Source organism: Amblyraja radiata, chromosome 9 (genome assembly GCF_010909765.2).
Source record: "Amblyraja radiata isolate CabotCenter1 chromosome 9, sAmbRad1.1.pri, whole genome shotgun sequence".
NCBI classification, from domain to species: Eukaryota; Metazoa; Chordata; class Chondrichthyes; order Rajiformes; family Rajidae; genus Amblyraja; species Amblyraja radiata.
This window is the reverse complement of record NC_045964.1, coordinates 9,352,228-9,368,661: the sequence shown is the minus strand read 5'-3', so window position 1 is coordinate 9,368,661 and position 16,434 is coordinate 9,352,228. Positions and strand designations below refer to the sequence as shown.

Sequence of the window (16,434 nt, the reverse complement as noted above, 5' to 3'; positions counted from 1 at the left end):
CTCCGTTGAGGCTCCAGAAGGGAGAAAGACCGGACTCGGAGTCACGAGCAGGGGCAATCTGTCCAGTGAGCAAAGTTGGCCACGGGCCGACAGTCGGAGCTCTTCTCCTCCCGGGTCCCCAACGAGGGATCCCAGGCCCAGGACGCCGCGCCGGCTGGAGCTCTGCAGACCCTGGCTTCAGGCTGCCATGGGCCAGCGAACGGAGCGTTCCCCTATGGCGACCCCCGGCGGAGGCTCGCCCGCTCCACGACAAGAATCCACGCTGCGCCCGCAGCTGCACCCGCAGCTGAAGCCCCGGGCGCGTCTCCGGGAAAGGCCGCACCGATCCTTGATGTTAGGCCACGGGAGAGGCAACATTGTAAAAGTCGCCTCTCCGTGGAGTAGGTAACCGAAACGGTTTCCCCCTAACACCCCCCCCCCACCCCCCCACATAAGACACACAAAGAAACATCAAAAACATACATTTAAACACACAAAAAAAAAAAAACGTTGAAAAAACTAACGTGCTGCTGGCAGGGCTGTCGGCTTGCAGCGCCCCCCACCGACCATGTGCTTCCAAATAAATCAGCTAGTTTTATCAATTCTTTTTTACTTGACTCTGGAATGTTAGAAGTCTGGAGATTCTTACACCCAAATGACAAAGAATTTTCTTTTTTTTCTCATGTGTATCATAGTTATTCTAGGACTGACTACTTTATAATAGATTCTCGGCTAGTTTCATCGGTCACTGCATGTGAGTATGATGCAATTGCTATAATTGATCATGCACCATTGAAACAATCAATCAAGCTGATTCCAAGTTTAGTGCTAAACAATGGCGATTTAATGCTACTTTGCTTCAAGATTTAAATTTTGTTAATTTTATTAAAGATCAGATTGCTTTTTTCTTCTTAACAAATTCTACTGAAGAAATATCCAATGGTGTAGACTAGGATGCTTTTAAGGCATATAATCGTGGACAAATTATTTCATACTCGCGGGATTAAAAAAACAAACTCAAAAAGAAATACATGTATTGGCTGATGAGATGAAAGAAATTGATAAAAAATATTAAAAAGTTCCTAGTTTAGAGCTCTATAAGAGTTGAACTTCAATTGAGATATGATTTGTTATTAGTATCACCGATTGAGAACCAGCTACTTAAAACCAAAAGTCAATTTTATATACATGGCGAAAAATCTGGTAAATTACTCGCTAATCAGTTGAAAGCGGTGTCGGCCAAATGTCAGATTACTAAAGTGAGTAAACGGAATGGTACACTAACTGTAGACCATGATGAAATTAATAAATCCTTTCAGGAATTTTATACCTCCCTATACCAATCAGAATTTCTTACTGATTCCAATATAATGCATGAGTTTTTAAAGAAACTGAACTTGCCAAATTTACCGCATAATGCGTCTCTATTGTTAGACGAACCCATCACGGAGGAAGAAATACAGAAAGCAATCATCTCAATGAATTCTGGTAAAGCTCCTGGTTTAGATGGGTTTACAGTAGAATTTAAAAAAGTATTTCTCAAGTTAACTGTCTCCCTGGCTATGCAGGGTATTTAAATAAGCCTTTTTAATGAATGGATTACCACAATGCTTTTATGAAGCATCTATTTCTTTAATTCTTAAAAAAGATAAAGACCCTACTGAAGTGACATCATATAGACCTATATCACTGTTAAATGGAGATTCCAAAATTCTTTCCAAAATATTAGCTATGAAATTTGAAAATATTTTATCGCAAATTATTTCTGAAGATCAGACGGGTTTTATTAAAAATCGTTACTCATACTTTAACGTTAGGAGATTAATGAATATAGCATATACAGCATCAAATAAAACTCCAGAATATGTAATTTCACTTGATGCCGAGAAGGCGTTTGATAGAGTAGTTTGGGAATACTTATTCAATACACTTGAAAAATTTAAGATTGGTCCAAAATGTATTTCTTGGATCAAGCTGATATTTGGAACCTTTGGCCACCGCTATTAGGGAATCCCCTAATATTTTTGGTATTGTCCGTGGGAATAAGGCACGTAAGCTATTTCTTTATGCAGATGATCTGTTATTATTCATTTCTAATCCTGAGAAATCTATTCCAACAATAGTAGCACTACTTAATCAATTTAGCAGTTTCTCTGGTTATAAACTAAATCTTAGTAAAAGTGAGCTTTTTACATTAAACAATTTAGTTTCGAATTATGGACAGTTTCCATTTAGATTGACTACCGACTGTTTTATTTATTTAGGTATTAAGATTACCAAGAAACACAAGGATTTATTTAAAGCTAATTTTATGCCTTTAATTGACCATATCAAACAAGTTTACTAAATGTTCACCAATGTCCTTATCTTTATTCAGCCGAATCAATGCTATTAAAATGTTTATCTTACCTAAATGTTTGTATTTATTTCAAACGATACCAATTTTTATTGCTAAATCTTTCTTTGATATTATTGATTCCAAAATGTCTTCACATATATGGCAGAATAAAAATTCTAGACTAAGTAAAAAATACTTACAGAAATCCAAAAAAGTCGGCGGTTTGGCACTGCCGAACCTTAGATTCTACTATTGGGCAGTTAATGTTCGTTATTTAACGTTTTGGACAAAAGATTTAGAAGATACCCAATTCCCAGGATGGATAAATCTTGAACGTGATTCGATGCAAGGGCTATCATTGGCTTCTATTCTAGGGGCCTCGTTCCCTTTTACAATTACAAGATTGAATAAATATACGACTAATCCAATAATAAGACATACATTTCGAATATGGTTTCAATTTTGTAGGTTTTTTGGATTGAATGATTTTATCTTATTGAGTCCTATCATATCTAATTTTCTCTTCCAACCTTCTAGTACTGATCAAGCCTTTCTGTTATGGAAGAGGAATGGATTAGTAGCTTTTCGTGATTTGTTTTTGGATGGTTGTTTTATGTCTTTCGAACAACTCTCCAATAAATATAATTGACCTAATTCACAATTTTTTAGATATTTACAAATCAGACATTTTCTGAAGGCTACTCTACACTTTTTTCCGTTACCACATCAAACCGAAATCTTGGACATTTTTTTACATTTGAACCCTTATCAGAAAGGATTAATAACGATTATTTATGAGTTGATTTTGAAATTACAAATAGATATATTTGATAAAATTAAGAATAACTGGGAAAGAGAACTCCAAATTTCTCTATCTATAGAGAAATGGGAGAGGATTCTTCAATTAGTTAACACTTCCTCAATGTGTGCAAGACACGCTTTGATAAAATTCAAGGTGGTTCACAGAGTTCATATGTCAAACGATAAGTTAGCTCGTTTTTATGGTCATATAAATCCTACCTGTGGCAGATGTAACTCTGAAGTGGCCTCACTGACCCATATGTTTTGCTCCTGCCCACGTTTGGAAAATATTGGAAAGAAATCTTTGATACGATTTCTGTAGTTTTAGGTATTGATTTACAACCTCATCCTATTGCTGCAATTTTTTGGCTACCAATGTTAGATTCTATTCATTTGTCCCGTTTCGCCCATCGGCTGATTGTTTTTAGCACATTAATTGCCAGAAGATCCATTTTTTTAAATGGAAAGACTCTAACCCTCCGACCACACTCAAATGGTACTCTGAAACGATATCATGTTTAAATTTGGAAAAAATCAGGAGTGACATTGTTGAACCCTTGGTTAAATTTGATAAGACTTGGGGAAGATTTATTCAACATTTTCACACGACATAAATTGTCCCCTCTCCAACCGTTATAAAAATTATTTTACCTTTATACGGTGGAACGGACTTGACGACAAACAGGGACAAATTGTTGAAATCCTTTGCAGCTCAGATTCTGTTTTGCTTTTGTTTTCTAGTTTAGGGGGGTTTTGTTTTTTCCTTTTTTCTCTTTTTTTTTTTTTGACTTAAAAAAAAATATATATATAAGTTTTCCTTTAAACATTTAACTATATTTACATAGAACCGGGAGGTCTATATTCAATGTGCATTTTGACACTGGACCCATATTTAGGTTATACCCGTTATTAATGCAATCCTGATCCCTATGTATCAATATAATTGTTATGTTTATCATTCTTCTTCTTTTTGTTGTTGTTTTGTTTCTGTTTTTGGAAAAAAAGCTAATAAAAAGATTTAAAAAGAAAGAAAGGAGATCCACTGGAGGAAGAAGTGGTTAAGAGCATCAGTGAAATATGTCAGTCCAGATAACTGCCAGACTTTGGATGTTCCATAAGTCAATCTCACCATTTGGACATCTCAGTGGTGATAAGCAGCCAAATAATTATTTAACAGAGTCCAAAGACTGCTCACTGGAGTCATTACGGCCTTTGCAAGGTCAGTAGATGGATCTCAGCGCTCGGAAGTGCAGAAAGATGCATTAGCACTTCTATGTAATATGCAGTTGGAGCTAATTGGCTTTGCAAAAATGCTATAAAGGCATGAGATATTGCTAAAATTGCTCATTTTTGCAGGGCCAGTAACGTGCAGCGTGCATGGTATCACTTTGGAGAGGACCTATGTAGCAAGTTGAAGACTTGTAGGGGGAATTTAAGGCGGCTGCAGGGGTGGAGTGCCATCCTATGTGGGTAAGGCTCCAGTATTCTGGCGGGCATTTCACTCTAATATAACAAGGGGCAGGAAGCGCCATTGAAGCTCCAGAAAGGAGCAGTCGGGAGTCACTAGCTGGCCCCGCAAGAGCAGCCTGTTGAACCAGGCTTGCAGTACTGGCAGGCGTGACCTGTTCAGTGAGGCTCCGAAGGTGCAGAAGGGGCCGAAGGAGCGGCCTGTCAAACCATGCTGGGAGTAACTGGTAGCATGTCCTGCACAGTAAGCTCCAGCAAGGCTCCAAAGAGGCTGTAGGCCAAAGGAGCAGTCTGTCCCATTGGGCTCAGAAATGCTGGCAGACGTGTCTTGTACAGCAATGTCACTTTTGAGCTCCGGAAGGGAGCTGTTCGGCAAGCGTGGGGCTGAAGATGTGGTCAGACATGGTCTGCAATGGAACTTCGCTGAAGCTCCAACAAGGAGGTCGACCTGGGCTCAGAGACACTGGCAGGTAAGGTCTCTTTACTAACCTCCGTAAAACTCAGAAATGGAGCAGTCTGTCGATCCGGGTTTGGATTTACTGGCAGTATAGTCTGTCTAGTACCTTTCACTGTCTCTGGAGAAGAGCAGGTTGATGCAGAGACATTGGCAGGGTGCCTTGCATAAACAACTTCTGTAAGTTCCAAGTAGGAACAGTTTGGCTACTCTGGTTCAGGGTAGACCAACGTGAAACTGGCTGTCGATATGGAACATATTGGCCAGGGAAGCACTGCCTCGACATCTGTGATTGAGGTTTTCAGGCTGCTCAGTAGTGGGGTAGTTTGAGGATTCCCTCAACACGTGAGATGGCCTGTTTCCGTGCTGTAATTGTTATATGGTTATACATGCTTAATTCTTTCAGCTCGGCTAGTAGAGTTGCCAGCTCGCTGGAACATCATTTGCCATCCTCTCGTGGATAGGAAGCTACCAGCAGAAGGCCGATCTGGCATGTAGCATTTTTTTATCTGACTTGGAGGTTCATGTTGTAATAGTATATATATAATAATAATCTGTAGGCTCTCAATACCAGAATTCCTGATTGAGAGGCTGGTCGAAGAGAGTGTGTTGCACACACTGGCGACTGAGACAGGTGGTTTCAGTCAGAGGACTGCGAAGCAATTCTTGGTTCAGGGTTGCATTATTATATTTTCCACTCTGAGGAGGGCTGTTGAGGATTTGTGGTGACTGACGGTGAGGAGTTGACAGGGAACTCGTATTCCCACATCAAGTGGATGTTACGCTTCAACTCTAGTCATAAGGATCTGATATATGTTATGATTCTGCCAGACACTGGGGCTTGGTTGTTTTTTCTCACCAGTTGAAGCAAAACAAGTCAAAAGGCCTTATACCCCAGAAAGTTGTGAGTTTTCTCAGGGAAGGATTGGCCTTTGCAAGGTCAGTAAAGGGAATTCTGCTGTCTGATTTACAGTAGACACTTTAGCACTTTTGTGTATTTGCAGTCTAAACTCAATTGTGTTCGGATGGTATAGGTCTGAGGTCAATCCAATTTATGTTAATTTAGTGCAAAAGAATTTCAAGGCTGCGGTGAGTGTGGTAAATACACCCTGTAAGACTCCTGTTTACATGCATATGGTTCAAAGAGGAAATTATGGCTATCCAAGTGGAACAGAGACAACTCACAAAGGAAGAGCAGTCTGCCCAAGAACTAGAGGGGTATATTATAATATTTTCTCAAGGTTGAAGAAAAATGGAGGATGCCAAATCAGGCTTCGATTTGGCTAGTCTGAACATGTTGTTGGTATAACCAGTTTAAGATGGATAATTGTCATTCAGCAATTTAGCTGATTACAGAGGATTTAGGGCCTAAATCAATCTTGAAGATACATACCTTTCGATATCAATACATGAGAGGGCATTTTGTCATGGAGTTCATAGACGGCATGAATTATAGTAATGCCTACTCACCCAGGGCTTCCATTGTAGATAAGTCTGCTGAAAGAAGCTCCTATATTTACTCGAAGACACGGGTGGTGGCTAGTTCAGCCTATTTCTCATGCATCTATCATTGCATGATTGTATGGGAAGTTTGTGAAGAGATACATGTAGCAGAGGTTTGTGGTTTTTTTCAGTTTGGGTTTAAGAGAAGCAATAATGTTATAGCACAATTGACACTGCTCTTGTTGGTTTGTCATTGTATCTAGTTCTATGTGGGACAACTAATGATTGGTTATTCACCAACTGTTAACTAAGGTTACGAAAGGTGTCTTTTATATGACCATTCTAAAGCCTACATTCAAAGAAGTGTGGAAATTGTAATCAGTATAAATTATTATGCAGATATTCATCAACTGTATTCCCAATGTTCGAGCAGTATCTTTTAAGTTAATTATGCTTATGACAACTGATTTCAGCACAAAGGGCACAGTCTTTACACAATCTCCGTCTGGATCTCTGGGTCATATCTGACATAAGGGAAGTTTTTTTATGGGAATGAACTCATAAAGCAAGGTACTCTGAGTTTACTAGTACCTATGAAACGAAAGATAGTTTCTTCATAGTTATTTAATAGTTTCACATGAAATTGTTGGTGCAGACTATTTCAAGATAAATAGAGTGTGAGCAGGGGGGGCTGGCTCGTTAGCAGCCAATAGAATGGAATTTCTCCTTTGATCATCTTCTTGCAACAGCAGGAGGCTCAGATAAGCGCACTTTCAGAAGTTATACCATTTTGTTGAACATGTCTGAATGGTTGCAGATAGAATTCTGAACAGTGTTGCATGAGCTATTGTCTAACCCAAAGGCAACTGGGACTCCGATTAAGGGCAATATACATGTATGCAAGTTAGCATCATGTTGTTAATAGCCCATGTCTTTTCTACAATTTATGGTTTATCTGTTTAGTGTTTTCACACAGATTGGTTTACTGCATGAAACCACAGAGCTTCGAAGGCTTCACATAGTCTCATCACGAGACTTCAATATAAAATAGAAAGATTAAACGGAAACGTGCCCTCCTCTCCCAACCCTGAATCTCATAAAGATCATTCGGTAAGTCAAGCGTTATTAATCTTTCTATAGTTTAAGTTTGTGCAAGCGGTCTGTGGTTTCATACAGTTGCTTTGAAGATTGACGCACATGCGGCTGGCGGGTTCTTCATGTAGTCCCTCACTCCAACTTCTCGTAAAATAAAGATCAAACTTCGAAAGGTAAGTTTTCGTTTAATCTTTGTATTATCTTCCACTATTTCTATAACATTTCATTGTGTATCAGCAAAACTGAATGTGGAAACTATATTTTATGCAGCAAATTATGCAGATGAAAAGTCTTCAGTAGATAGGGGACTCAATGATTTTCAAGACAACTTTAACACTGGAGGGCTCAACCCAACTCTCCTGTTACTCAGCGATGGAGAGGACAGACGTAGACTGCAAATTAACATAAAGGGAACAGAAAAAAGATATACCCAACAACTGTATTTAAAAAATGCTTAATGTTGTTTACCAACTATAGATGAGAAAATAAGTGTTACACCAAGTGACTTCCACAATGTGCAATTATACAAAAACATTATACTACCTATAGAAGGCAAAATTACGTACGGGGAGTTGGTGAATGTTTCCTGGTGTGAATAAGAGGTTTTGCACGACTAGCCTCAGACATTAAGTCCTGTCCACCACAAAGCATAGTGACATTGGGTGGTTTCTGAATTTGCAAATCCATGGCCACCTTCGGTAGAGAGTCCATAGATGATATAGATGCTGTATTCCCACTGACGGAATGCTGTTCACTTGCGTCATCTCCTTCCTGCATGGACGTTCTCTTCTCAACATCTAGTGCGCAGTTATTTTCCAGATTTTTCAAAATAACTTCCTCAGTCTGTCCTATAAACAAAACATGTAATAAAATAAATACAGCAAAGATTAAAGCCGATGTGAACATTAACATCCTGAGCATCTATACATACATAACTAAAATTCTGATCTTATGCTCTTCTGGTTTGCGGGGTTTTTTTATTTGCGCAAAAACGGTACGCGATAGCGCTACGATTTTTCATCAGGTTACTCACTGTTCTCCTGTGCTGCGAGTGCATCAAGTTTTGTTCCAATCGGTGGTATATTGAAAAACTTATCGAGGTTTAAAAATCTTTAAAAACGCGCATGCGCAGATTCCTTCAGTCAGCGCCACGCAGATTGGATTCTTCTCCTGTCAGTCAATGCCACGCAGATTGGATTCTTCTCCTGTCAGTCAATGCCACGGCCGGGATGGCGACACTCCTTCCTTCCCACCGGCGGCTGCCTGTCCCGCCTCACTCACAAACTCCTCTCTCCCCTCCTCACAGTAACTTGTCTATCGTCTCCCCCGCCACCGGTGGCAGCCGCGGTGGGTGTTCAGTGGAGGCCCAGTGGAGGCCTTGGTCCCGTCTCTCTCTCCCTCATCACTCACCCCTCTCCCCCGCCTGCCCTCTGCGGCAATGGCGGTTCCATCTACCCGCTCCCCAGGTCTGTCTCCGCCACCGTCGTTGTGGTAACTCACCCTCATGGCCTTCTCAGAGGAGTTCTTCTCCACCAGCTCATCGAAACTCGTGGTGCCCACAGTGATGAACACCAACTCCATCCCCCCCGTGGCCTGGCGGCAGCAGTGAGCAGGCAGGTGGGTGGGCAGGGCGGGGACGGGCCGAGCGGCAGCAGCGGGCGGGCAAACAGGGCAGGTACGGGCCGAGCGGCAGCAGCGGGAAGTCGGACAGGACGGGGACGGGCTGAGCACGGCTGAGCCGGATTGGGCAAGGGAGGGAGGGAGAGTCGCGTTGCAGGGTGGCCAAGCAGTTTGCGCAGAGTTTGAGTAACTCACACACACACACAAATGCAAACTGGTCCAATCGTCAAGTCAACGGGATCTAAACTACAGCTAACAATGAATGACCTGTGGAGGAAGGAACTGCAAATGTTGCTTTTTATGGAGGGAGGAAGGGAGTGGCTGAGGGCAGGGGAAAGGAGAGGGAGGGAGAAGTGAGGGAGGGGAGGAGGAGAGGGGAAAGATCCTGGGTAGGTGAGGAGGGTGTGGGGGGATTGAGGGAGAGGAAGGGGTAGGGAGGGATTCAAGATTCAAGATTATTTAATGACCACAGTCAAGCTGGTGGAATTCATGTTCAGTACAGGAGAGGGGGAAAGTGGGGGTTATGCGTGAGTGGGGGGGACGGGTTGCATTGGGGGAACGGATGAGTGGGGCAATATTGCATTGGTGAGCGGGTTGTGTTGGGGAGCTCCCTTGTGACAGTTCTAGTATAGTTCTCTTCTTAATTCTGCATCTCATGTCAACAAGTTAGGCCGGACGCATGTCTGTGAGCGGATGGCGGGCCACATCCCGTGCACACATGGATCCCACCCCCATCCCGCCACGGATGGCAGGCAACAAATCACGTGTCACTAGATCCCGCCTCTTCGAGAATGCCACCCGGAACACTGGCCAAAGATCATAGAGCGGAGCAAGAAACTCCACTATGCAGAATACGCACCATGCAAAATATGCAGTATCAACAATGCCAACCATTTGCACGGGTTTGTAACTGAAGGTGCTGGGTACAAAGGCAAGGAGTTTGTGTTGAACTTCATTAAAACATTGGTTTCATTAAGGCTGGGATATTGGGCACTGCACTGTACAGCATGAAAACATGGTAGAGAGTGCAGACAGGATTTACTAGAACAATGTAGGAAGGAACTGCAGATGCTGGTTTACATCGAAGGTAGACGCAAATTGCTGGAGTAATTCAGCGGGACATGCAGCATCTCTGGAGAGAAGGAATGGTTTTGGATCGAGCCCCTTCTTCGGTTTTACATACATAAATAATGGCAGTAAATCGACTGCTCTTACAGAAAGCATATGGACAGCAGACACTCCACCTCTCCCATCCCACCATCAGTCCAAACCAGATATATAATTCCATACACCTCCACGAGGTCTATATTCCACAGAGATACAACGAGTACTTGTGAATAGACAAAAATTGCTGGACTAACTCAGCGGGACAGGCAGCGATTCTGGAGAAAAGGAATGGGTGACGTTTCGGATCGAGCCCATTCTTCGTTCTGATGCTGCCTGCCCCGCTGAGTTACTCCAACATTTTGTGACTATTTCTTAGAATAGCCCTGTGACATGGAACTTTAGTTGCAATGTTGGAGAATGTCTTTTAGGAGGAGCAAAGGCCGAGAGGAGATTTGGTTCAAAACATGGCGGGCAGAGGAATTAAGGTGGAACGGGTTGCACCGGAGTTTGGGCTGTTTGATCTAATGTTTTGATTTCATTGCACAGTAATTTTCAAAGAGTACTTGTGGGACAGGCAGCAACTCTGGAGAGAAGGAATGGGTGACGTTTCGGGTCGAGACCCTTCTTCAGATTGAACTGAACTCTCGTCGGTGAGAGTACTTGTGATTATCTGAAGAAGGGTCTCTGCCTGAAACGTCACCCATTCCTTCATATCCAGAGATGCTGCCTGTCCCGCTGAGTTACTCCAGCATTTTGTGTCTATCTTCAAGTTCAGAGTTAAATAAAAAACACAGAGTGTTGGAGGAACTCAGCGGGCTGGGCGGCATCTGTGGAGGGAGTTGTTTCGGGCCAGGATTCTTCTTCAATAGGAAGGAACTGCAGATGCAGTTGTCTTTGCAAAATGCCAAATGATTCCAGGAATGCCGAGTCAAGTGAGTGAGGGAGAGCGAGCGAGATTGATAGAAGGTTAATTAGATTGTTAGCCAAGAAAGATAGACTTGGCTATCCCTCAGTATAGCAACATCAAGAACGATGTTGCTGTAATGAGGGATAGCCAAAACTCTTGGCTATTCCTCACCGTTCTTGATGTTGCTGTACTGAGGGATAGCCAAGTTAATCTTTCTTGGCTAACAATGTAACCTTCGGCCTCCAAGACGCAGATAAATACCCATCATACAGTCACAATAATTGCAAAAACGACTATTTAATTTAACACAACCATCAACACAATTTAACATAAGCATCCACTACAGTGGAATTAACATTGCAAAAACAATGATTTAATTGAACACAACCATTAACACAATTTAACATAAGCATCCACTACATTGCCAACTGTGACGACAGTCCGATGTTCAGGCCCTCTCGTCGGGATGATTGAAACCCCTCTGTCTGTCTGTTTGTTTGTCTCATGGCAGTCAGAGTGACACTTGCTGTTTTTTATCGCTCAACATTCTTTCAATATTAGGTGATAGGCTAGAAGAGGCCAGATGCAAGATGCCATCTAAATGGACATCAGTCAGTCGTTTCTTAATTTACTCTTCATGTATTTCATTTTTGAGAAGAATTGCTCGCACATTAAGTACTGCTGAACATTGATGTCATTTTTTTTGCGTGATCTACCAAGTTGGTGTACAAACCAGTTTCAAGAAGATATGTCTTGTAGAACTCTAGTAGAGATATGTCCGTTGCATTAAATCTAGATCTTAATAAATCGCTGCACTGTATCTCAATAAGTTCCATTTGACCATTTTCCGGTGCGATTTCAATGTCCACGTCAAATGGAGTGGCAAACAGCCTGAAAGCGTTGGTGAGTGAGTGACTGTCAGTGAAACATGAAGAAAACGTAGTTTTCAAGTCACGTATCACAGTCACAAATGGTTGGTGTCTGTCGGTTGGGTCTCCTGGAGTATAGGGAAATGAACGTAGCCTGATTTCGCAAGCTGGCATTCCCACAGTTGTAGATTTATTTTGAAGACGACGAAGACAATGACATCTCATGTATGAGTTGATCACTTCCCTGAAGTTGCAAGCTGAGGTTGTTTAAATGAGCTTTCACATCTACCAGAAATGCTAGACTCGAAAACCATTTAGGGTCGCGAAATTCGGAGGCATTCACATTTTTATTTTCTAGGAATGTTGCTATTTCTTCCCGCAGAGCGCATACTCTTTCCAACATTGCAGCTCACCGAACGTTGCAGAAGTAGAGCAGGTCTCCATACTGGGCCTCTACTTCTGACAAAAGATGTTGAAAATGATGATGGTTCAGTAGCAGGTTTACTGCTTTCACCACGACATTCATCACATCCTTCAAATTTGAAGCCTTGTCACCCAATGCTTCCAGGTGGATTAGGCAGTTTTTAATTTTATTTTGTGGTTAATTCCAAGGCCTTCCATGTGGTTTTGAAGCAGAGCCACTACACCTTTCTTTTCTCCAACCATTGCTGGTGCTCCATCAGTTGCTACCCATACTAACTTAGATAGATCCAGCTCCATGTCTGTAGTACACTTGAGCAATGCTTCCAGAATGTCTGCTCCTGTGGTAGTACCCTTCATAGGTACCAGTTGAACAAACTCTTCAACAGTGTTGAAAGCCGAATTTACTCCACGTACAAACACTGCAAGCTGAGCGGTGTCTTTGGTATCATCGAGCGCTAATGAACAGAACTGGAAATCTTTGCAATGGTCCTTTTAACAGTTTTTCACATCCACTGAAATTTCTTCTATTTGTCGTGCAACTGTTCTTGCAGAGAGACTGACATTTGAAAATAAATTCAATTTCTTGGGACACAGAATGACAACTGTCATCAAACATTCTTTCACGAAATCTTCGTCAGTGAAGGGCTTCATTTTTTCTGCTATAAACTTAAAAACTACAAAACTACATGTTCCTTTCTGTTTCTATATTTTGTTTCTTGAACATCAGACTTTGATTCGACAGGATTCTTTCAAGGTTCTGAGCCACATGCTTCCTTGCTAGCCCACTAATTTCACTGAATTTCGGGTGTTTTGTCATAGTGCTGGCTGATGTTGAACTCCTTGTTGACACTAACAAGTGCGTGGCAGATAAGGCATGTGGGCATGCCAGACGGCAGTTCTCTGTCCAAGTGTCTTGGAAGACGCGGCACTTAGCATCCACCTTCCTGTGTTTTGTAGTCATTGGAGAGTGAGAGAGAGTTGCTTTCTTCCACAGCTAAGGGTAGTTTTGGCACGCTCACTGTCTTTTGCTGAAACAAAAAAATAGTGGAACAGCACCCACCAATCCAAGACAGGTGCGGGGAAAAAAATACGCCTGCTGGCCGGAAGGGTTCCGGGGAGCACAGAGCAGCAGGCACCGCAGCCACTGTAAATGCGACTTCACTATTACATCCTGGAACAGCACCCACCAATCCAAGCAGGTGCGGGAAAAAAAACCGGCTGCTGGCCAGGATGGTTCGGGGCGCGCTGAGCAGCATCTACACTTTTAAATGCAGGAAAAACAAATTACGACCGCGGGCCGGATGAAAGGAAAAAAATATATATATATATACAACCGCGGGCCGGATGAATGCGGAAAAAGAAATCCGCTTGCGGGCCGGATGACTTCAGTTATGGGCCGCATTCGGCCCGAGGGCCGTAGGTTGCCGACCCTTGTCTTACACCATCTCAGGAAATAATTTAGTTACCAGTATCCTTTGTGCCCAGTATCCAGTTATCCTGGATCAATTTTATTTGCTGTGATGAGATTTCTACACCAGTGCCTTAAAGGTGTCCTCCTTTCACCCTCACCACATTGACAGGGCTCTCAACTTGTCAACTGCATTTCCCTCACATCTGTTGTTAGCCATTCTCAGACAAAAATAACAATAGGGTTTTCTCTGTCTTCACCATGGACCTCGGCAGCCTCCAAATTCAATAGGTAATTTCCAACACCTTCAATGGGTTGGAACAATTGACATTTACATATTAGCACTTCAAAGGGACTTGCTGCTCTGCTCTTCCTTGGCCCGATCTTCCATCACCATCAACAATATATTTTCTTATTGCACCGACCCATGTGACATGTGCCCTCTTGCCTCTTCCCACCCTGGGACTCAAATAATCCCTCCAGGAGAAGCAGTAACTCACTTGCACTGTTTTGCAAATTTGTGTATTACATTCGGTGCCCACAACATTGACTTCTCTTACAAAGGACTAAGCAAATGCAAATTTGCTGACCACTATGTTGCACACACATACAGTTTGCATGAATAATGCTCAGTTTCCAATCACCTGTCACAGTAATTCACTGTTCTCAACCCTATTCTGCCCTGACTTTGGCTTCCTGCTTCCAGTCATAATCTATGCAATTTCAAGGAACATCACCTTATCTTCCATGAGAGCAAATGCAGCCCTTAAGACATAATGCTGAAAGTAATAATTTAATCTGCCCCCCTCCCTCACCATTTTTCCTCTCCCTTCACGAATTAGTTTTTTTTATCTTCCATCTCTGTCGGTATAATAATTGTCACCAAGGCAATTTTATTCTGCTCAATATCACAGACATTTCATCTGTTCTCTCCAACCTTTATCCTCGCTGTAACTTTAAAAACTTTTGTTTTCTCACTTTTTCAGTTCTGGTCAAAGTTCTTGTACTAAAACTGATGCTGCTTGACCCACTAAATGCTCTCATCATTTTCCGTTTTTGGCCCCTTGTTCTCAATTACTCCACAGGAGAAATATTTTCTTTCAATCCTATCAATTATTTTAATCATCTTAAAACATACCTTCAATCAATTAGAACATCCCTTAATCTTTAATACTTGAGGGAACAAAAGGTTAAATATTCCGGTATCATCATTTAACCCTTCCAGCTTCAGTATAATCCTGAAGGATTTTTGCTGTAACCACTTCAAGGTTACCAAACAAATTCTTTCCAGAACATTCCTCACTGTGGACATCCTAAAAGTCCCAAAGAGTTGTCAGGGTACAGAGGGTTATGAGTTCCTGCACGTCATTGCAGAGATTTTTTTTCCAACTTCCAATAAAGGTTTGCTGTTGCATGGTACCAAAACATTATTTTGATCTTTAAGGACAACCTTTGTCTTCACAAATACTGGTCACCCACCAGAACTGTACAAATTATCTCAATTCTAGCAAACTAACAAAGAAAAGGCAGATGAACAATAATGGGTTTTTTTCACGTCTTCACAGTGAAAGACACCAGCAATGTGCTAGAAATTCAAGAGAGTCGTGAGGCAATCACCATTACTGAGATGAAGGTGCTTGGGAAGTTGAAAGGTCTGAATGAGGATAAGGCACTGGGACCAGATGGACAACACTGTTTGAAAAAGGGAGCTGTTGATATTGTGGAAGCATTATTAGGAATCTTTCAATAATCACTGGAGTCAGGAACGGTTCCAGAGCACTGGGAATACACAAATGTAACTCCACTATTTAAGAAGGGAGCTAGGTAAAAGAAAGGAAATTAGAGGCCAGTTAGTCTGACTTCTGTGGTTGTTAAATTTTAGTCCACTATTAAGGATGAGGTTTTGGAGTATTTGGAAGCACAACATAAAATAGGCTGGTTTTAGCATGGTTTCATTAAGGGTAGATCCTGCTTGACAGACCTTTTTGTACTTTATGATAGACAGTCAGGATAGACAGAGGAGAATCAGTGGATGTTGTTTACTTGGATTTTGAGAAGTTGTATGTTAAGATGCCACGCATGAGGCTGCTAAACAATATAGAACTCCATAGTATTAGAAGCACGTGTGCAGAGGTAGAGTGAATATACCGTGCTAACCAGTCAGCAGAAAGATAATACATGATTACAATCGAGCCATTCATAAGTGTACCGACACATGATAAGAGAATAACGTTTAGTGCAAGATAAAGCCAGTAAAGTCTGATCAAATATAGTCCGAGGGTCTCCAATGAGGTAGATAGCACTTCAGGGTTGCTCTTTAGTGGCGGTAGGATGGTTCAGTTGCCTGAAAGTAGCTGGGAAGAAACTGTCCCTGAACCTGGAAGTTTGCATTTTCACACTTCTATATGTTTTGCCTGATGGGAGAGGGGAGGAGAGGGAGTGGCCAGGCTGCAACAATTGTCGGTCCACAATTCTCTGCTATTTCTTATGGTGTTGGATGGAGCTGTTCCCAGAAGTTGGTGA

General features: G+C 42.0%; 1 protein-coding gene across 2 annotated transcripts in view; it reads right to left on the bottom strand.

Moving 5' to 3' along the window:
* The window catches only part of LOC116976744, a 187,830-nt gene that overhangs the window by 7,839 nt on the left and 163,557 nt on the right, over window positions 1–16,434 (bottom strand). Inside the window, exon 22 of one of the 2 annotated variants that reach the window (XM_033026638.1) lies at window positions 8,144–8,425. The exons of the other annotated variant lie outside the window; for it this stretch is intronic. Within the exon in view, the coding sequence (XP_032882529.1) occupies window positions 8,144–8,425 (282 nt within the window). The remainder of the gene's footprint in view (window positions 1–8,143; window positions 8,426–16,434) is intronic. 2 annotated transcript variants of the gene reach the window in all.